Source organism: Microplitis mediator, chromosome 5 (genome assembly GCF_029852145.1).
Source record: "Microplitis mediator isolate UGA2020A chromosome 5, iyMicMedi2.1, whole genome shotgun sequence".
Lineage (NCBI taxonomy): Eukaryota > Metazoa > Arthropoda > Insecta > Hymenoptera > Braconidae > Microplitis > Microplitis mediator.
The window spans coordinates 5593692-5617779 of NC_079973.1; the positions used below are offsets into that span (position 1 = coordinate 5593692).

General features: G+C 27.9%; 3 protein-coding genes across 4 annotated transcripts; 2 read left to right on the plus strand and 1 right to left on the minus strand.

Annotated features, from left to right (window-relative positions):
• The first annotated feature begins 512 nt into the window (after positions 1-512).
• Positions 513-7835, plus strand: LOC130668333 (FK506-binding protein 15). The gene is made up of 6 exons (XM_057470570.1): positions 513-727; positions 1084-1254; positions 3268-4219; positions 6213-6995; positions 7348-7533; positions 7615-7835. Exons 1-6 carry the CDS (start codon positions 648-650, stop codon positions 7681-7683), a joined length of 2241 nt encoding a protein of 746 aa, XP_057326553.1. The 5' UTR covers positions 513-647; the 3' UTR covers positions 7684-7835.
• Positions 7836-9353: 1518 nt separating this feature from the next.
• LOC130668401 (uncharacterized) lies at positions 9354-17401 on the plus strand. 2 transcript variants are annotated; one of them, XM_057470681.1, is made up of 5 exons: positions 9354-9551; positions 12553-12820; positions 14099-14207; positions 14286-14636; positions 16065-17401. In XM_057470681.1, the coding sequence occupies exons 1-5, from the start codon at positions 9545-9547 to the stop codon at positions 16992-16994; spliced, it is 1665 nt and encodes a 554-aa protein (XP_057326664.1). In that variant the 5' UTR covers positions 9354-9544; the 3' UTR covers positions 16995-17401. The 2 variants fall into 2 exon arrangements, with proteins under 2 accessions (XP_057326664.1, XP_057326663.1); XM_057470680.1 differs by having other exon boundaries at positions 9355-9551; positions 12489-12820.
• A 1429-nt stretch (positions 17402-18830) lies between these two features.
• On the minus strand, positions 18831-21340 carry LOC130667848 (transcription and mRNA export factor ENY2). Its single transcript, XM_057469718.1, has 2 exons — positions 21042-21340; positions 18831-19309 (listed from the first exon to the last, which is right to left on the minus strand). Exons 1-2 carry the CDS (start codon positions 21089-21091, stop codon positions 19081-19083), a joined length of 279 nt encoding a protein of 92 aa, XP_057325701.1. The 5' UTR covers positions 21092-21340; the 3' UTR covers positions 18831-19080.
• Between the last annotated feature and the right edge of the window lie 2748 nt (positions 21341-24088).

The following is a 24088-nucleotide window of genomic DNA, read 5'->3' on the forward strand; positions in this document are numbered from 1 at the left end:
AAAATAAAAAAATTCATAATACTGAAATTTTTATGATCCTGAAGTTAGCAGACAGTTGAGAATTTTCGAATTTTTGTTTTAACAATTCAATTTAAAAAAAAAAATGTGCACATGTAGAAAATTTCAAAAACTACATGTGCAATTTTTTCAAATATTTTTTTTTTTATAATTTATTGTTTAAAAAAAAATCCAAAAATTATTAGACGCCGGCTAATTTCAGTGTCATAAATTTTCTGACGTCTAATAATTTTTGGAATTTTTTAAAAACGATAAATTAAAAAAAAATATATTTCAGAAAATTACACCTATAGTTTATTTAATTTCCTACATGTGCATATTTTTAGTTTTTTGTTTTTTTAAATTATATTTGTAGAAGAAAAAATCAGAAAATTGTTAATTGTCTGCTAATTTTAAGATCATAATAAATTCTTCATATTATTAATAATTAATAATCTATAAAAAAAATTCTGTTGGTAAAATAAAATTTACCATACGGTATTTTGACAAATGGGCGTAAATATTTATATACAAACTCTAACCTAAAATGTTAAACGTCATTTAAATTTTCTACTGCCTTATTCCAATCATTTATTTATAATTTAGAATAATTAATTAATTAGTTAGTTAATAATAAATATTATGTAACAATGAGTCGTGGAAATCAATTACCAAATTTAGACAAAATATTTAAAGATGATGATGAGCAAGATTTCAATCCAATTGGAGGGTAATAATTACCTACTGTATTTATAAATTCATTCTTTTGTTTCAATTATAGATTTCCATCTTTTTCTTTATTAATTTAAAATTTATTTTTTAAAACTGTCAAAATAAAAGACTCGATTGTTGACAAGGTACCAATTATTGAGACTTCAAGTGTCAATTTTTTATTACTTAAAAATTTTAAAAATTTTCCAAGCGAATTTATCAGAAAAAGTCACCGACTTCATAATAATTTTGACTTTATTTGTTTTATTAAATACGATAATTAAATAATACACTTCCGATACTGTCAGTAATTGGGTCTTTAACTTCACTTACTATGTAATTAATATTTAAATTTGTATATTAAATATTTATCAGATCAAACTTAGCATCTATTTTTGGTACTTCAAGTAAAACAGACAGTCTGTCTAAAACTCCATCAAAAAAATCAAAAAGTGATAAAACTAAAGTTCAAACATCACCGTCGTCATCAACGACATCATCTAAGACTGATGTAATTTTAGCTAAAGTTATTCATGCATATAAGTTGTAAGTATTACTTATGATTTTATCAGGGGTGCTAATAGTTAGAACTCCGAATTAAATAATTCGAAGTATTCATAAGTTTTCGAATTATTCGTAAATTTTTTTTGAACCCAAGTAGCACAGAGACAGCTTTAAGATGTCATAAAAATTTATTTTAGAAGGACAAGACAAATTTTCTTCTCTTAAAGCCAATTTTTTTTTATACAAGTAAGATATACAGTTGGTCCTAGAAGTCATAGGAAATTTGTCTTCTTTTTTCCGCGCGAAAAGTCATTTAAATTAAAAAATCCTTCAGATGATTATTTGTAATTTATTTTTTGTCGTCATTTGTGTCAAGTCTTTTAACCAGATATTTTTTCAATGACAAATTTCTGATTGTTTTGTCAATATTTTGGTGCCTTATCTATAGTTCAAAAAACTGCTGTCTTATAGATGTCACAAAGCCAAGTATGCTACATGGGAACGACTTAAGGCTGAGCCATACTAAACGAATTTTTGAATTTTACTTTTCTTTTAATTTATTAATTAATTGTTATTACAGAAATTTTTATAGCTTCTGAAAAAATGTGAAAGACAAACTTTTTCGCAAGGTTTTCATCACTCGAGTGATGTAATTATTCCAAACATAATTAGAAAAGTGAAATTCGAAAATTCGTTTAGTACTGCCGACCGTTAAAAGTGTAATTTTTTCAAGTAATTCAAATTTCTGTCAGAGGTAAATAGAGCTAAGACACAAATCCATCCTCCTCTATATTAAAATAGATGGATAGGAAATGGTTATCAAGTTAATTGAGTATCGAATTATCGCAAGGATATTGTTGGGAATTTAGGTATGGTAATCGTGAATGAAACAAATCAATTTATTAAACAAATGAATATTATATCTTTTATTAAAATACGCGCTCTAGGGTATGTCTTCACTCGTAAGAGATTTAGCTTAGACTAACTTATTCTTTTAATATTATTTAACACTGAGGTCCATCAACCTCTCCTCTTTGTGTATAACAAAGATCTCTAAGTTCAAAATATATATATATGAGTGCAAATGAAGAAAAACATATTGCCTTGCATTTACTTGGAATCTCTCGTCGACCCATGTACCTAAGGTCATAAAATTTGATCCATGCTAGCTTTCTTTTTCTTTAAGTAAACATATACATATTTTGAACTCAACTTAAATATATATACTACAACTTAAATGCAACACTGTTCGAAATATTATTTCGAACAGAATATTTAGTAAAAAGAAATAATTAAATAAAGTATATATAAGAATAAAGATTGATTTTTGTACAGAGAATCCAACAGATATGATCCACGATTTCTTATTGGTTGAAATTCAGGGGATCAATTTAAATTTCTAGTAAAAAAATTATTTTTGGTTACTTTAAAAACTAAGCTCCCCCCGTAGCACACTTGGCTTTTTGACATCTATAAGATAGCAGTTTTGAAGCTGTTTTTTGACATATCGATAAGGCACCAAAATGTTGACAAAACGATCAGAAACTTGTATTACCGAAAAAATATCTGCTTAAAAGACTTGACACGTGACGACAAAAAGTAAATTACAAATAATTAAATAAGTCATCTAATTAGTTAATTGACATGATTTTTTTAAGACGGAAAAAAGAAACGGTGATAGATAAAGATCTGAAACTTACAGCATCGAAGTATCTTATGAGTACCAACATTTCCTGAAATTATGAGCCCGATACCTTTCTGGAGCCGATTCTTATCATCCCATGGCCTTTCTATAACTTCTAGGACCAACATCTGTATGTCTTATTTATATAAAAAAAACTTGGCTTTGAAAAAAAAAAATTTGTCTCGTCTTTTTAAATGACATTTTAAAATTGACTCTGTGCTACTTGAGTCTCTATTAAATAAAAATTGAATATTTGAAAGCTGATCATAATTTTTTAGATTCAAATCGAAGAATTTGAAAAGTCACAAATAATTCAAAAAGTTTTGATTCGCACACCCCTAAATTTTACTTATAATAATTAATAATTTCAGACAAAATGGTCAATATTCACCGTTAGGTAAATTAGGTATAGCGTTAACAGGAAACACGACAACAAAAACATATTTATTGATACTTTATCGCAATAAAAATGAGCATATATCAGTAGTAACATTGACGTTAGAATTCAAATTTTCAATTCAAGAAAATAATTATGTAAGTTATTATGACGGTAATAATGACAACTGGTCAATATTATTTGACAGCAATGACTCTTGTACTGAATTTGCACGAGAGATTGCCGTGTCTAAATATTTATTACGTCAAGGAAAAACAGACGAGACAATATACTACCAAGATTTGACAGTCTGTAATAATGATAAAGAAGTTGCGAGTGAAGGAGACAATATTAGTATTAAATATTCTATAATTAATAATATAGTTCAGCCATTAAAAATACAGTCAATACCCGTACAAACTATGACAGTACAGATCTCATCCGATGACAATTGGGAACGTTCGTTGCTGGGTATCAGTCATGGATGTAAAAGAATTTTAATTTTGTCACCAAGCAAACAAATTAGTCTAGGCCCTGGTTTCCCGCGTGACAAAGACGTCGCTTTAGATATTGAAGTCCTCGATATCACTAAGGAAATTAAAAATATACCGTCCCCTAAACCGCCTACTGGTAAAGCTTCTCTCATTTCACGGATGGCTAAAATGGGTCAGTCGATTTTACCGAAGGTTCCGACCTCAACGACCACTGACTCTGAGGATACTGAGGAAGACATGCCGATCAAATCGCCGAGACGGATGAAGACGTCTGATAATGGAGTCAAAAATATTTCGTCTAATGTCAAAACTACTAGTGCAAGTAGTCAAGAAAATATCCCAGATGCTAGAAGTAATTTTGTTAGAAGTAATAATCCTATGGCGGTACCTACTGCTCATGGAAGTTTAGTTCCTGCTGCATTTACACCTGGTGCTTGGGCAACACCCATTCCAGTGAGTTTTATTATTAGTATTCATTTTTTAAACCTATTTTTTATAAATAAATTTTTACTAAATAGATACCGAGGTCTCATAACTATTTTAATATTTAGTAATAAATACTAGCAAACTGCAGTCTCTACGTGACTGCTTGAGTGCCACTGCTAAATTTATTAAATATATTTCAAATTAAATTGCTCATCTAATTCTTTACTTACTGATATATTTTACTTTTTATTAAAAATATTTTCATTCGTCCGAGAAATTTATTAATTTTTATAATTTTATAATCATGAAATACTTAAAAAAAAATCAACGTTCATTCAAATTTTGCACACCTCGTGTGCGAAGCGGAGAGGTAGTGCTCTATTTTTGATTACTATCGTATAATTTTTCTTCGTAACTTTTTTTTTTTTAATTATCAAAATAATAGTGGAATAAAAAATACTGATTAAAATTTAACATTGAAAGAAAAATCAAATAAATTGTTTATTGAATTAGTAACACAAAAAAAAAACAGACAAAAATTTTATAGATTTTATTATCTAAAATTTTTTTTTGTATTTTTTTTTGAAAGTACATTTAACCCTTAACGGCCACATGGGGTGACTAGTCACCCCAGGCTTAAAAAAAGTGGAATTAGAGGTCTTCAATCCCTTGTGGCCTGGGTGAGGTGTGGCCGTCAAGGATTAATAACAAAATTTAAAAAAAAAACGTCTCGATCGACCAATTTTTGATAAAGTTATGGCAATTTGAAAAAATAGAGCCATTTTTTTTTTTAAATTAATAACTTTTTTATAGGTGGGTAAAAAAATTTGAAAAAATTCTGGGAACCGTTTTTTATAGGGTAGAAAAAGTTAAAAAACTTTTAGCCAAATCGAAAAGGGTTGGGGTCAAAAGTGGTCGATTTGGCATGGAATGTCCCATACACGGAAAGAAAATTATGGGAAGTTTTCCTATGCATTATGGGAATGGTTCCCATAATGGTATGGGAATATTACCTATACTACTATAGGAATGGTTCCCATATATTATGGGAACTATCCCCATAATAGTATGAGAATAGTTCCCATAATGGTATGGGAACCATTCCCATAATGGTATGGGAATCATTCCCATACTACAATGGGAATGGTTCCCATATTGGTATAGGAACTATTCCTATAATATTATGGGAACTATTCCCATAATGTTATGGGAACCATCCCCATAATAGTATGAGAATAGTTCCCATACCATTATGGGAATGGTTCCCATATTGGTATAGGAACTATTCCTATAATATTATGGGAACTATTCCCATAATGTTATGGGAACCATCCCTATAATATCATAAAATTTTTTTTTTGCACAATAGTGTAGAAATTTCCCAAAATTTAAATTTTCTTGAATGTTTTGTGCTGACAAAAAATTCTTATTAAAAATTTTAATGTTTTTTTGCTAAATACGATTTTTTTTTTCAATGTTTGAATTTTTGTTTTTATGTTTAATAATATTTCTGTGTATTGTAGAAGTGATTACCACACTTCTCTAAATTAATTTTTTCATGATAATATGGGAACCATTCCCATAATATTATAGGAATGGTTCCTATAATAGTATGGGAACTATTCCCATAATATTATGGGAATGATTCCCATAATGGTATACGAACCATTCCAATTGCATTATGGGAATAGTTCCTATAATTTATAGGATTGGTTCCTATAAATTATAGGAACCATTCCAATAAATTATAGGAATGATTCCCATAATATTATAGAAAGTATTCCTATAATTATAGGAACCATTCCTATAGTGTTATGGGTATCATTCCCATAATTATAGGAACTATTCCTATAATTATGGGAATCATTCCTATAATTATAGAAACCGCTCCCATAATTTATGGTCGTAATTCCTATGATGGTATAGGAAAAAATTTCACAAAATTATGGGAACCGCTGCCATAATTTTCTTTCCGTGTAGACAATATCTATAATTTTATAATTTATTTTTGTTTTTAAAGCAACAATTTATGTCAACGGTAGATGGGCAATTATACTCATTTCCATCCTCAGTATCACAATCTCCAGTAACAGGGTCACTAGATCCAAATATAAATATATTTTTATCAGAAACGCGAACGCACAATGCTGAGATACGTATGGGAATGTCGAAAATATCAGATAACGTACAAAAATTATTAGATAAATTTCATATTCTTGAATTGCAAAATGCCACTGCATCTCCTAGCAATGAAAAAGCACTTGAATCATCATTAAAAATGTTACTTGCGTTGAATTTAAATAAAAATGATACCAAAACCAGTGAAACTGAAAAAAATTCATCAGACACAGAACTTGAAGATGCGAAAAAGAAAATCCGATCACTCGAAGACGAGCTGAAGACAATTAAAAATTATTCAATTGAAAATGTTTATAAATTAGAGCGATTAGAAGAAGATAATAAAGTTTTTTCATCCGAAGAAATGGAGTTGAAAAAAACTATAAAAGAATTGGAATTAAAATTAACGGAAGTGCGCAGTGAACATCAGAGAGCGTTAGAGGACATTAAAAGTACTAATGAACAAGTAATCAAGTATCAGAAAGATAATATTAGATTAGAGCAGAAGATTATGATGCTGGAGACTGAGCAGAAAAATTTAGGAAATAAAAATTTAGTGAGCGATGATAAAGATGCGGAAATAAAACAGCTAATGAACAAAATGTATCAGACATTGATGACTAAATTTACTGATGAGTCTTACACGAGTGATTATATAAAAACTACAATAGCAAGTACAATTAAAGTGAGATTATTTATAATTAATTATTTTTTAAAATCTTAATTAGTTAATTTGTTTTTGCCTTTAAAAAATTTACTTGCGACCCTGCTTAAAAAATCCGATAGATTTCTTATAGCTGTATGTATAAGATCTTATACTTAACTATATCACTTCTCATTGAACTCATTCATTCTTATAAAATCTCGATAGGAATTTATGAGAATCTATTGGATTCTATGAGATTTTCTAAACAGGGGAGACAAATCTGTTACAAAAAAATTGATATCAATATAAAATAAAAAAAATTCTGTTTGGACTTTAAAAAAATAACTTAAAAAATCACATTGATTTTAAATAAAAATTCAAATTTTTCCAGGCAATAACTTTACAAGTTTTAAAAGAAAAAAATGACATTGAATCTCGTTCAAATAATAGAGAAATAAAAGATTGTATTGAGCCTGATACTTTTAAAACAACGAAAGAATCTGTTTCGTCAGCATCAACTGACGATGGTTTTATTCTTCCAGTAATTGATAAAATATCTGATTCGAAAGATATTGATGTATGTATTTGTATATATATTTAAATTAAATTGCAACTAAAGTATTTAATTGCTTTTACATTTATGTATATATTTTTATAGACAGCATCAGTTTTATCCGAACCACCGCCAATTCCTCCAATGGATTTAGATGATGATTGGTTACCTTAGTACCTAAATCCGATAAATTATTTTATATAATTTGTACATTTTTTAAAAATAATTATAGATATATAATTAATATTATAACGATCTATAATAATAAAATATTTTAATAGAATTATTTAAATGAAAATAAATAAAAACTTTTTACAATTCAGTGGAAGTTTTTATTCATTTAACTTTTAACTTAAAAATTTATTTATGATATTTCAACTTCTTCATTTTCAGTCTCAGGTCTCTAGGATATGAATTTTCAATGACGGCTTTAAATTTAAAGTCTTTGGGTATTGAATTATCAAACACAGTATTAAATTTATGATAGTCGGTCTTGAACTTTGATAGTCAGTTGTATGAAAAATTTTATGACCAAAGGTTTGGATAGAAAATTTCAATCCATTTCTTGTAATTTTACAATAGAAAATTCTATCCATGTATAGATCGTAACCCGATCGGCATGATTGTCAGAAGGATGTCATTTTGATAGAAAGATAGCATAATTTATTAAGATAACTTTATGATACCAATGAGGGCTTTTTGACATTCATGCCGAGCGGGAATAAAAAACCTATAAAAAATAAATCATACGGGAATCCAGCGTAGATTCATATGTGGGTTTCCACATGGCATTTTCAGATGGATTTCCATATGGTTTCCTATAGGAAAATTAATCTGTTCTTTTATTTATTTACGTGGATCAATAAGCAATAGACATAAAAATCCAGATATTCCGGATTCTATAGGAATCCAGATTCTTATATCTGTTTCCTACAAAGAAATCCTTATATTCAAGTTCCTATATAGAAATCCAAGTACCCACAATTTCCTACGTGGGTTTCCTACATGGGAATCAGGGCACTCAGTTTCCTATATGAAATTTCTACATAAAAATCCAGGTACCCATGATTTCTTACCTGGATTCTTATATAAATCCATACACTTCCATATCAATTCCTATGAATTCTTACATAAATCCATACTTTTCTATATGAATCCCTATGGGTTCTCATGCAATCCCACATAAAATTTTTTGATAAAATTAATATCATCCTGTTATTTTGTAGAAATAGATTCAAATTGTCTTATAAAAATTAAATTAATTTTAAAAATTTGTCTAAAGCGAAATTGACATCAAAATCTCCATTTAAAATCATAGGCATTTTGTCATAATTTTGTTTAAGTATAGCGGAACTTTGTGATGTATATCGTAATAATGATCGATGAAGGAATTCAAATTTTTCTCTGCCATGCCTAAAGAAGTTTCACTTTAAAAAAAAAAATTTTTTTTAAAAATAGAAAGTATAAAATTTAATAAACTGCTAATTAATAAACTTTTTTCTTTTCAAAGGAAAGTTTTCAATCTAATTAATTCAAATCATTATTTATATGACAGTTTACCCCAATTTCAGTAAAAATTTATAACAAAATATTCTAGTGAAAATTTTTTTTTCTGTAACTAAAACAATCCAATATATTTTTAAAATTTATGATCTTGAAAAAATTATTATTTATTCCCGCGAAAATAAAAAAACAATTTTTTTAATCGTAATTATTTAATATTTCAATTAAAACAAATATATAAAACATAAATTACTACCCAATAATAATAATAATGACAAATCTATGACGAAAAAAATTGAAAAATAAATTTATTAAATTTACAACCAGCGCCCTCGATCAGATGAACCCAAAAATAATCAAGTTCACTATCATTAAATTAAAAATACTTATAACCTTAACAAATAAATGAAACTTTCACCCAACAATACATGTTGCTTATTAACAACAATAATAGTAAATTTTAAAATTTATAAGCAACTAAAAAAAAAAGTTTAACTACAAAACAGTTGACATTTAACATCATCCAGTTAAAATGTCCGGTACGTATGACCATATTATATTTATTATCATGAAAAATTACAATTTACTTATTACTTATTCATTGGAACGAAATAATTTGAATGAGTTTGTTAATACGTTTAAATTTTGAATAATTGTTAATGTAATGACAACGGAGATTGTTTAATAGTCCGTCTCAGCAGTTTAAAATGATGGACAGTATTTGTCTGAGATCACGGTTGATTATCTTGGCTTCTGTCACGCCATTAAACTTTTTCAATATTTAACCTTCATTTTTATTATTTTACATTTAATTATTTATTGTAAGACAATAAAGTTAGCGGACATCTGAAAATTTTTAAAACTTTTAAATAAATAAATAAATAAAATAAATGCACGTTTAGAGAATTCAAAAATCAGTACATGCATTTTTTTAAATTTAATTTTTTTAATTATTTCATTTTTTTATATGTAATTTAAAAAATGTCTTATGCCTGATACATTTACACTCATATTTATTGTTTATACATTTATATATTTTCATACCAACGTTTATTTACATAAATTTAATAATGGTATCGATGATTAAAAAATTTTTCAATAATTTGAATTAATTTTTTTTTATTTCATTTGATTTTTAATTAATTATTTAAAAGTTCTTTTATTAAATTATAATAATAATAATAATAATTATTATTATTGTTGTTATGGTGATGATGATTTTTAATTTTACAGGTTAATTATTAATTTATTTAGGTGATAATAATAACAATTATATATTTATTTGCATACATACTCATATTTATTATGATCCTGAAGTTAGCAGACAATTAAAATTTTTTGAATTTTTTTAAAAATGATAAATTTCAAAAAACAAAATATTTAAAAAAATTGCACTTGTAGCTTTTTTAATTTTCAACATGTGCATTTTTTTATTTTTTTTTTTTTGCAGTTGATTTGCTGAAAAAAAAAATTCAAAAATTGTTAATTGTCTGCTAACTTCAGGATCATTATTTATTTCCATAAATTTATTAATGGCCTCAATAATTAAAAAATTTATTATGATCCTGAAGTTAACATGAGTGTGAATGTAGCAGCCATCAGACAAATTTAAAATTATAAATAAATGAGGTAAAAAATTTTAAAAAAAATATTGAAAAGAATGCACTTGCTAATTTGAAAATTTTTTAAATTCGCATTTTTTAAAAATTTTATTTTATTAATTATTTACTCAGTTTATTAGTAATTTTAAATTTGTCTGATGTCTGCTTCATTTACACTCATAAGTTAACAGACAACGAGCAACCTGCAGTCACTACATGACTGCCCAAATATCACTACTAAATTTCTAAAATACGCAGAAAAAAGGATTTCTTACCGCAAAAAAATTTTAATTTGCACCAAGAAATTTTATGCATTATCAATTAAATACAAAAATTGTCTTGAGGCGAGAAAAGTTTTTTTTGGTCAAGAAATAATTCCTTGCACCAAGTAATTTTTTCTAGTTCTAAATAAATTTTTGTTTTCAATTCACAATGCCAAAAATTTATTGGAGTAAGTAAAAATTTTCTTTACCCTGATTCAGAAATCTAATTTAAAATAATTCAAACACGATCCGAAACAATTCAAAGTTGGCAAAATTGACTATATATAGATATACACTTAAGCATGGATTGAATTATTCCAAATTAGATTTCTGAATCAGGGTAGGCGAGTAAAGATTTTTTGTGTCAATGAATCCTTTTTTTCTACACGGAGAAAAATGTTGGCTCGAAACCTACCAATTTTTTATTATACTGTCGACTAAACTTGAAAAAGGAAGGGAAGCATCCAAAAAATTGTTATGCTCATACGAAAAATTATAATGCTGTATCATAATACTTACTACGCACGAGACACTTATCGATAAGATTTAATAACAATTGCTTCCATACATTATAATAATTGTGATGCGGCATAATAATTTTTCATAAGAGCATAACAATTTTTTGGATGCTTCTCTTCCTGTTTCAAGTTTGGTCGACAGCATAACAAAAATTGGTAGGTTTTGAGCCAACATTTTTCTCCGTGTATGCACACTTTTTATGTACCTGAAGATTGGAACGTTTTTCGCGAAACGAAAATGAAAAAATCGAAATTAAAAGTGAAAAATCTACTGGATCTAGATTTCTGAAATGTTTCGCACGTCAGCCGAAAATTGCAGCCTACCCCATTTACTTCTTAAGTAAAATTACATAATTTTTTTTCATTTTCCTCGCACGAAAAACGTTCCGATCTTCAGGTACATCACTTTTTTGGCTTTGAGAAGCTTCCTAAAACCAAAAAGGAGTATAAAAATCTGTCATTTTGGAATAAGTAACGCGATGTAAATAATATAGCTATTTATTCAGTGACATTCAGTCATATTTAGTGACAGAATAATTAAAGTATTAATTTATTTAAAAAAAATAAGTACGATCGTATTTTTTCTCGCGCAATTTAAATGTAATTCGAATGATATAGATAAATCTATTTATCTCAATACTTGAAAATTGAAAAGAGTTTAAAGTATCAAAAGGCACAAATTCAAGTCAAGACCTTTCTAATGATACTAATTTTAATAACATTAACTAATTCTATCATATAGATATGCCGGGAGCAAAATTTTCCTTATTCTTTTCATAGTATAGATTAACAATTTTTGAATTTTTCTTTTCAACAAACGAATTTAAAAAAAAAAAAACTAAAAATATGCACATGTAGAAAATTTTAAAAACTATGAGTGCAATTTTCTAAAATATTTTTTTTTTATAATTTATCATTTTAAAAAAATTAAAATAATTATTCGATGTCTGTTGACTTCAGTATCATATTTTATTAATAATCCAAGTTAATTTTTTATTTGTAATTAATTATGTAAAAGTTCGTTTATTTAATTATAATGATAATTATTATTATTGATGTTATAATGATGATGATGATGGTTTTTAATTTTACAGGTTGATTATTAATTTATTTAGTAGATAATAATAATAATAATTATTATTATGGACAAAAATACAGGAGGAGGTGGAGGTGCTGATGACGATGATGTATCATTTCATTTGGGGGAATTGTTTAATAGCTATGAAGAACTGGAGTATAAATTAGAAAAATTTTCTAAACGAAGTTTGGTTCATTACTGGAGAAGAGACAGTAGAACTGTCAGCGGTGCCCACATGAAAACTGCAAGGCCTATTAGCGAGAAACTTAAATATTATTCTGTTAAATACGCGTGTATTTATGGGGGACAAAAATTTTTACCACGTGGTGCTGGCAGACGGCAATCACAGTATGTTATAAATTAATATTTTAGATTAGGATTATATACTTGAAGATCGTAACGTTTTTCGCGCAACGAAAATGAAAAAAATTTATGTACTTTAGCTGCTTAAGGGGTAGTTGGGGAAGGCCTGACACCAGCATCTATATGGGAAACATTTCAGAAGCCATCCAGTAGATTTTTTACTTTCAAATTTTTTTTTGTTGCGCAAAAAACGTTACGACCTTCAGGTAAATTTAGGATTTTAAATCTTCATTCATTTTTTTGTGAAAACTAGGCCAGTAAAATAAGAAAAGTCTCAGATCACATGTAATTGTTGGCCGAGGTGAAGTCGAGGCTGACAAACATGTGGTCTGAGGCTTTCTTCTTTACTGGCCAAGGTCGTATGCTATTTTTCTGCTTGACGGAGCCGGAAAATTGCAACTTCGTTTAGGGCAGCGGCTCGAAAGTTGCCACTTTCCGGCCGGAGGGCAGAAAAAAATGTTCCGATAAATATCATCGAATTACTGATGATTATTTTAATTTTTAACTCGAACAAATTTTATATTATAATTGAATCGTTTATTTGCGATACTCCATAAGTCAAGGAAACAAAATTTTTCAGGAAACACAAAAAACATTTTTTTGGAAAATCTTGACATTAAAATAATGAATAAATAATTGAATACAATAACGTTAGCGTTTCTGAAAAAGATTCCAACAAGAAAAATTTAATTTTTTAACTGAAACTACTTAAAAAAATTATTTAAAGTTGATTGAATTATGGGGTTTCTCAACCAAACGTAAAAAAAAGTTATAAAATCATTGTTTTTTTAAATGTTTCCACTCAAATCATTTCTTACACTGATAAAATGAAGTATTAAATATGTATTTGAACTTTGAAACCCAGAAATTACAAAAAATTATAATTAATTTAAACATTTTAATTAGTCATATAACAGTCAACAGTAAAACAACATTTGAAATTAATTTCCTAAAAAAGCGCGAATTTTAAATAAAAAAAAAAAAAATTATTTCTGTAAAACTAAAACTGCATATGTTTATTTGAGTCATTGACTTATGGGTTTTTTCAATTAAATGAAATTGCTGTCACCCCGTTAATTTTTTTTAAACGCTGATTTGATGCATATTTTGATTGATTTCTATGGAGGGACATCCAAAGAACCCAAAAATGCAAAAACCCCAATTTTGTAAAAAACATGACTTATGGGGTTTCTCAAATAAACGATTCAATTAATGAACTATGAAGTATTACAATAATAATTTATATATTTTTTAAAATATCAGATCAATCAGAACAAACTGTCCTGCTCATATTATGTTAAGAGCATCAAAGGATGGAACAAAATTAGAAGTTACTAGTGTAAATAATGAACACAATCACGAAATATCTGAGGTATTTATTTTTAATATAACAAAACATTTATTATTATAAAGTAAATAAAATATATAAATTTATTTGCTTATGTAATAGGAATTATTTAAAAAATTACCGCAAGAGAGAAAATTATGCGGTGAAATGAAACGGGAAGTACAGGAGCTCATGCAGTTACACATTGATCGGAAACGATTGAAAGAGTATATACGTTTACGGACGGACAAAGTATTACGATCAAAGGATTTGTTCAATATCGCCGCGGCAAATAAAGAAAAGGTAGACATTTCTCCCGAGAGAGCTTTTGAACTTTATGAACGAATGCGTGACTTGGTGGATGTGCCGCGTAGCAATTCTGGCGGTAAAGTATTTTCGGAATCTGAGGATGAAATGTCGCAGACTGTCAAACGAATCAAAAGGGAACCGCCTCGATCACCCTGGGGACAAGATGTAAGTTATTATTTTATTGTTTATTAACTTGATATTTTAATTATCTGTCAAATATACAGTTGACTACTCGTCAGAAGCCTGGTCTCCAGGACGAAGGGAAAACTTTTCTTGGAAATCCAGTCTTCCGTGGGTTTAGTCTCGTTCTTAACTATTCGTTATAAGCCTGTTTTATTTCTCATGATTTTAAACGTCGTATTTACGTTTCATCACACGCCGTTGTCTCGATATTTCTAGTACTTAGTGCTAAAATCTCTGAAAAATATAAATAATAAATTTTCCTCGTTAATTCGTCTATTTTTTCTTAATAGTTCAGTCGAAACTCCAAAATAGCAGATATTCTTGAAAGTTGGTGCAAATTTTGTTGGAAATTTATGATGTCACCCACAGTCACCCCCAAATATAAAAGTCATCATCCCAGGGTATAAAAAATAAGTAATGGTCTATAAGTGGGGCTCCATACATTTTCCAAAGTTCCAAGTGCTTACACCTTAAAGATCTATAATAAAACTTTTTCCACGTGTTCTGCTACACGGCGGAAAGAGTTTTCTGTCTGTGTTTATGTCTCTAACTCTAGATATCTATCCGAACCTTGTAACTAAAGTGTATACACTTATAACTTATTAAGGCTTTATTAACACCTAAATAAGCAATTATATCTTCAGTCCGCCGACAAATTCCAGAGAATGATACTGGTCTCTTGGCAATTTGTCTATATTTGGATTTTTGCTTGATATAAACAGATGGAGCCCCGATTATAGACCATTACCAAAAAATATAAAAAAGTATAAGAAATTTTTTTGTATCTAAGGTAAAAGACCCAGTACCCGATCACTCCATGTATTTGTATATCAATATCTAGTAAAATTTAGTAAATATAAATATACAAATATATGAGTGATCGGGTACTGGATCTCATAAAAAATAACACGTGATAGATTTTTGAAATTTCGAAGGTTAAATAGGGTATGAGCACCAGTACCCAGCCCCAAACCAGTAGCCAGCCACCTCATGATAAATTATATCTATATATATTTTGAGCTAATGTTAAAGTATATGACCGGCTGGCTACTGGTTAGAAGCTGGGTACTGGTGCTCTTACACTATATTGAATTTTTATAAGGGCACGCCACTGAAGTAGAATAAAATTTCCACCAACTTTCGAGAATCTCTTCTATTCCCGAGTTTCGACTGGACTATGATCTTAGTTTATAATTTTGACAATTTTAACGGAGGCTTACAAGAGTCTGCTTGATACAAATCTCGAGTGGTTAAGTTGTAGAAGTCGTTTTCGACTCAGTAGCCTCTGATTGAGGGGTTGAAACTTATTAAGAGCCGGCTTCCAACGAGTAGTCAACTGTACATTTTAACAAAATAATTAAATTAACTGATATTATTTACATAAATTGGTTTGTTTATTTCAAAACATAGGAATTATCATCAGAACTAGCAGAAGTAAGTGAAGGTAATGATGGGGATGATTCGTACACTCAGTTATCACAAGAAGAAGTCGTCGATGACATGGACACATCAGAAGGTCAATTACTGAGCACAAATACTGAGGGTGATTTGATATCAGCCAATGGAGAGATAGTCGGTGAACTAGTTATGGAAGACGGAGATCCATCAGTTATCGTCGAGTCGATAGTAAATTCCGACGGGTCGGTATTCGTTGACGAACGTGATTTCAATAGTTACTGCGATGATCATCACTTAACACATCAAGTAGACGATGATCATCCCGATAATCAAGTCTTGTCAATAGATCCTATTTCAACTGGGGTTGAAATAGACAACATTTCAAAAACGACATCTACCTCACCCGTACCTGTGCAAACAATTGAATCATTGTCAGCAGACATTGATGGACATTCACCGGGTATTAGTAAAAATAATAGTAATAATTCTCATCATCACAATCATCATCATCATGACAACAGTAGAATCTGGATTATGAAAGAATCACCCCCTCATGGTGATGCTGATAACTGTATTGATGACAGTGATATTAATAGACCGTCTGGCGGAGAAATTGCTGGAGTATCTCGAACTACAATAAATACAGAAGACAATACGGATGTAAATGATGTCGTTTTTGCAGAAGAAGCTAGCCATCAATTATTACTTGAGCAGCTTGCAGTATTGAGAGCTGAAAAGGGCAAATTACATCACGAAACGGAAATGCTGAAGCTGAAAAAAAATAAACTTAAATTACAAATCGATTGTTATACTAATGAATTAAGTAAACAAGAGATGGAAAAAGAAAAATTGAGGCTGGAAATAAAATTACTCAAGTCAAAAGTTGTTGAGGACGCTAATGAATCACTTAATGATGTTTCTCATTACATATTTGTACCTTAATCCGGTGTTATTTTATTTAAATATTTTATTATTCAAAAGTGTAAATAATTTTGGTTACATCTACTGTTAGATTTATTATTATTATTGTTTACTATTAATTATTATTATTATTATGTGTATTAATTATAAGCTTATTTATAGTATTGTAAAGAAAAATAAAGAAAATGTTTTTTTAAATGTCTGATGACTACTACATGTGAGACTTATGCATTTTTCATCAGCTGATTATTAATATATGATTATATATTTTTATTGTGAAATGCGACTATAAAATATTTTTAAAAAAGTGAAAATAGATAAATTTATTTAATCGTATTTTTTAATCATGCAAAAGTATGTCGCGGTTACAAAAAGTTAAGCGCGGGTAATACAATAAATGATTTGCCAGGAAATGATTGTATTCTTTGATAAAAAATAAAAGTTTTTAGATTATCTAAACATGTAATTATCCTCTTATTTTTTTCCCTGATTAAAAAATTCAATCCAGTTTGTGGAATTGATTTAAAATTTTTGGTAGATATAAAAATGGGGGTTTTTGAGCTTTTCTATTTTCTTAAATCCGTCCAAATGAAGATATCGAAATAGTCGTTGCGTCCCTGATTAAGAAAAATTATTCAAAACAATTTGAATCGACTAATATATAGATATACACTTAGCATGGAGTAAATCATTTTTCTTGATCAGGGGACATTTTCTTCAGTTGTTAATCTACTTTACGAGAAAAAATACCAAAATAACCCAGAAAAATCCTTGAAAAACTGAAAAAAACTATGAAATTTTCAGTTCAAAAGTCGAAAAAACAAGGCTATTGTCACCCCAGATTGATTAAAAATATAAATAAATTTATATTATTAATTTAAATGTTCAGGTTTGACATCATTAGGGTGTCTATAGACCTCAGGCGTGTCCATCGTCGATTATTAGTGATTATGATTTGTTATAAATATTTGATTAAGGTTATATAATAAATGTTACACCAAATTTACTAAATTCAGGTATGTTTTAATTAATAAACCGAGTTCCGGTGACTTAGATGTTCGTCGGCTGACCGCCTGTTCTGTCTCCGCAGATGCAGTACAAACAAATTATAAATCGTCTAACGTCGCATCTCAGGTTACCCTAGAAAACGTCGTAGAGGCCCGGGTCTCATGCTTCGTCATGAGTTTAGACTACGGGCCATGACGGTGTTCGCGGAAATCGCTTATTTGCTGTAGTTACTCTGTTGAAGAATTTTTCTTCATCAGAGTGACCAAAGTTTTATCATATATTACCAAAAGAAATTTTAAAATTTTTATTTAAATATAATTAAATCCAGAACGTAAAAGCAACCAAATTTTTTGAATAAATTTCAAAGAAGATTAATAAATCTGCCGAAAATCTGAGAAAGTCAGATAGACATAGAAATCCAGACACCGCGGATTCTATAGAAACCCAGATTCCTAAATGAATTTCCCATAAAGAAATCCATAAATCCAAGTTCCTATGTGGGAATCCAGGTACCCAGTTTCCTATGTGAAGTTTCTACATGGAAATCCAGATACTCAGGATTTCCTACATGGATTCTTATATAATTCCATACACTCCTACATCAATTCTTACATAAATCCATACTTTTCTATATTTATTCCTATGGGTTTCCATGCAATTCCACATGGATTTTTTTTAAAGGGCCTCAAAACTCCTATTTTATAGCTGTCACAAAGCCAGGTGTGCTACTCAGATTATTTCCTTACTTCATAACAAAATTACAATTAAAATAATTACATCGTTAAATGAAAAATTAAATTAATAGTAACAATTTATTATTACATTTATTAAAGTAAAAAAAAAACAATTTAATTATTTACAGTCACTAATAAATCGACAGAGTATTAATTGTAAGTGTATTTAATAAAAAAAATTAATCATTTAATTATGATTGAGACATAACTCAAGTAATTGCATCAATATCATAATTTATAAATGTAATTAAATGTAAATGAATGTAAAATTATTTTGACGGAGTAATTCTAGTTATTATAAAATAAATTACTTATCACAAAATATTTAATAAGAATTAACATTAAGTAACTTATTATTATTATTATTAAATTTTCAATTTTTCTTCCTGTGCCAACAGTTGACTTTTTATTTTTTGCAATAGTTCTTTTTTTACAGAATCAGGTACAAGACTGCGTGCTCTGCTCGTTACTGTTGTCAGCATGTTGTCGTATGTGATATCATGCCCTTTTTCTTTTATCAATTCTTTGCAAATTATTTTGACTTGATCGCGCCATCCGCATTCAACAAGACGACGTCTTAAGAGTTCTTTCAACCTGTGCCAAAAATAAAAACAGTAATTCATTGATTATTTATTTATATATGATACCGAAGTTAGCTGACGTATTGTAATTTTTGGATTTTTTTAAAACGATAAATTATGAAAAAAAAAATAGATCAAAAAATTGCATCGGTAGTTTATTAAATTTCCTACATGTGCATGTTTATAATTTTTTTTAAAATTTTTAATTGATTTGTTGAAAAAAACTCCAAAGATTTTTAGTCGTCTACTAACTTCAGGATCATTATTTATATAAATGAAAATTTATGCACCTGAAGATCGGAACATTTTTTGCACAACGAAAAAAAAAAAACAAAAATTGGAAAGTAAAAAATCTACTGGATAACTCGAATTTTGAAATGTTCGCATGTAGATGTTGGTAAGTCAGCCAAAAATCTTGGGCCACCCCGACCACCAGACTACCCCTTAAGTAGTCGAATTACATGAATTTTTTCATTTTCGTTGCGTGAAAAACGTTCCGATCTTCAGGTACATAAAAATTTAAATATTGGCGGCCGACTACAATAAATTTGTAAGGTGTTCAGTCTAATAATCATTAAAAAAATAAACTTGGAAATTTTATTTTAGTTTATCACACATTGACTTTGGTAAATTTGAATTTATATCAATTACATATAAATTTTGAGTGTAAATGTAATGAGTGTAAATGTAGCAGCCATCAGACAAATTTGAAATTATAAATAAATAGAGTAAATGATCAAAAAAATGTTTTTAAAAAATGCGCATTTAAAAAATTTAAAAATTAATAAGTGCATTTTTTATAAATATTTTTTTTTTTTTTTAATTATTTACTCAATTTATTTATAATTTTAAATTTGTCGTCTGCTACAATCACACTCATAAATGTAGCAGATATACAATTTTTTAATTGCATATAAAAAATTTAAATAATTAAAATAATAAAATTTAAAAAAATGCATGCACTGATTTTTGAATTCTCTAGACGTGCATTTTTTATTTTTATTTTATAAACATTTTAAATTATTATTTCAAAGTTTTAAAAATTGTCAGATGTCTGCTAAAACTTAATTGCCTTTAAATTTTTTAAACAAAAAAAAATATTTTATTTATTTTAAAATTTTATTCATTCAAAAGAACCCAAGTAGCAGAGACAACTTTTAGATGTCATAAAGATGTTTTTTAAAATGACAAGACAAATTTTTTTTTTTTTACTCAAAGCCAAGTTTTTTTGACACTCAAGTTAGAAGACAATTAACAATTTTCGCATTTTTTTTTTAACAAATCAATAACAAAAAAAAATAAACTAAAAATATGAGTGTAAATGTAGCAGACATTAGACATATTTAAAATTATAAATAAATAGAGTAAATAATAAAAAAAAAAATATTTACAAAAAATGCACCTATTAATTTGAAAATTTTCTAAATGCGTATTTTTTTGAAATTTTATTTTATCAATTATTTACTCTATTTATTAATAATTTTAAATTTGTCTGATGTCTGCTACATTCACACTCGAACTAAAAATATGCATGTGTAGAAAATTAAAAAAGCTGTAGGTGCAATTTTTTGAAAATTTTTTTTTTATCATTTATCGTTTTTAAAAAAATTCAAAAATTATTAGACGTCTGCTAACTTCAGTATCATCGTTTTTTTTTTATATAAAAGTAAGAAACTTATATACTGTAATGATAACCTTAAAATAAATTATAACATTAATTCAAATGATTAAATTTAAATAATTACCCATCACGATCTCCAACCATTACTAATCGCTGATGAGGTGCAGTCTTCATTCTTTCAATTATTTAAACAATTTGTTTAAATAATTATTCCTCAAATTCACAATCGGTTTTTTCTTATTATTTTTATGTGTATTTTGAAATTAGAAGTGATTTTAAGATCAGCATCGACACGACAGATGATAAAAATTACTTAAGTTTATTAAATAAATAAACAGTGAATTTAAAAATTATAATTGTTTGTTATTATTTGAAAAACATAAAAATTATGTGAGTCGATTTGAAAAGCACTGTTATATATTTTTTATTTATGTATATACATGTCCACGCCGGGTTAAAATCTTGGAACAGATTTCTAACTTTTCGGCATACGTTGATAAGAAAGAAAATTTAAAAAGTTTTAAAAAGCAGGAAAATTTTTTGAATATTAAAAAAATGATAATTAGTTTATTACAAATAAAAATTTATTTAAATTATAAATATTGGACAGAATTATGTAGTCACTCATTTTCGGTTGTAGAAAATCGAAAAATTGAGATTATCAATTTTTTTTTTTTTAAATGTTCTACTTTATATAAATTGATGAGAAAAAATTCAAAATTTGTAAGTATTTAGTATTTTGATTCGTTTTCTTTGTATATAAAAGAAAATTAACTAATTAAATTATTTTTTATTTATTTATTTATTGCCCAACAGCTTACGCCAATAACAGGGCCAAATACATAAAAGTATTAATATACAAGTCTAATATAATTACAATCTAGTAACAGACGTAAAAATTTTAATACAAAAAAAAAATAAAAATAATTTTTAGAATTCCGTAAAACAAAATTCCAAACAAAACAAAAAATTGTTATAGTGGCTTCGACCAACATTATAACAGAGATATCACCCAGATAGCAAAATGACGTCTTGATGAGTTGTGAATGAATTCCTATTTATGATTTGGACGTCTCATCAACATCTTAAAGAAGTCTTTAAGAAGTTCTCAAGATGTCGAATGAACCAGCTAGCGAACTCAGTAAAGTAGACGTCTTTAAAAAGAGTTATCAAAGAGTTCTTTTTTCTGACTTCGCAAATAAGACTTCAGTATGAATTTACTATGACGTCTTAAGGAGTTCCTAATTTTGACTTCATAAAGAAGTTTAAAAAAGAATGCATTTAGCCGTCACAAAACTGACGTCTTATTTATGGAGTCTTCAAGAACTTTCAATGAAGAGTTCTTAAAAATGACACCTTTAAGAAGTCATTATAAGACTTCTTGAGGACGTCTTTAAAATACCGACAAAGTTTCACAAGACGATTCAGATGAAAAAATCAGTTAATATATAGAATGTATATAACGAATCTAATATAATGTAACTAATATAATACAATGTAAAATGATACAATATAATAATATAATGTAATGTAATGAGGCATACAAAAGAATACTCATCCTTTCCAGATAGCAAAATGACGTCTTGATGAGTTGTGAATGAGTTCCTATTTATGATTTGGACGTCTCATCAACATCTTAAAAAAGTCTTTAAGAAGTTCTCAAGATGTCGAATGAGCCACCTAGCAAACTCAGTAAGACGTCTTTAAAAAGAGTTCCCAAAGAGTTCTTTTTTTTGACTTCGCAAATAAGACTTCAATATGAATTTACCATGACGTCTTAATGAGCTCCTAATTTTGACTTCATTTTGACTTCAAAGCAGTTAAAAAAAAGAATACATTTAGACGTCACAAGACTGACGTCTTATTTATGGAGTCTTCAAGAACTCTTAATTAAGAGTTCTTAAAAATGACATCTTTAAGAAGTCATTATAAGACTTCTTGAGGACGCCTTCAAAAAGACCAAGTAAAGCAGTCATTCCGACTTGAATGCTGTCTGGGTTATCAGCACCTATACTTAACTACATATGTATAATGTTGCTGACATGATCCAGCAACTGCACTACAGACATTGGGGGTTGATATACCAGAAGGGTAGTTAAAAATATAAAAATTTATAAAAATTACTGCAATTAAATTTTTTTCAGCCGAATTAATATAAGAATTTATTATAAATTACCACGATATTTTTATCCGTAAGAATAACAAGAAGAACAAACTCAAAAAAACAGGGAAATTCATGGATGTTATTTCTTTTTATGACGTTTTCGCTTTAAGTTTCAGCTTTGAAACTTCTGTAATTCATTAAAAAAATGAAGATTTTCCAATATTTTAATTTTTTCATAATTCTTTTTTCCGTGGAGTGGGAGTTTTAAAAACCATTTTACCAAAAATTTTTGGGCGTCAAATTTACGCCTCACACATTCTTTATAAGGTGACTAAATATTATTCAGCAAAAAAAAAAAAGTTATCTAAATGATGTCCGATTTCCATATTTTAATAAAATACTTGTGTTTGAATGTCATGCAAGTTCTTGGATGCAATCAAACTAATTGACAAATAGACTTGTGTTTTATGATAACGCGGAAAGCGATATTTTTTCTAATTATTTAAATTGGCAGACTACAGACCATGAAAAAAAATTCAATATAGCTAGTAACACTAGTGATAGTATAATACACTTATGCATTGCTCTCTATTTACTCAATAACATAAATTGTCTTATTGACTAGGCTTATGAATTTACACAACATGCAATATAATAAATTTGAAAAATTATCCTTCGAGTGAGTGCTGCGCGAATTGTGTTTTTCCATTCAGTTGCGATAGTTACGCTGAAGAACTATCGCAAGTGGCACAAATAATTCAGTACAGAATAAAATTACCTTTATTTGTGTAGTTCTTTGAAATTAATTATATTATTTAATTTTCATATATTTAAATTAATTTCAAATAAATTGTGTTAAAAACGCAATAAATTTTATTTTGAATTATACATAGTCCTTGTAAAGAGTATTTACAATGGGGAGGATTCAAAAGTTTATTTGCTGGCTAGTAATAATTTTAAATACGTGCAACAAGATAGAATGTTCAAATGCATCACGTAATGAAGATCATCTCTCGACTTACAATCAAGTGGTAAATAAATTATGATATTGTTGTTATCAATCATCG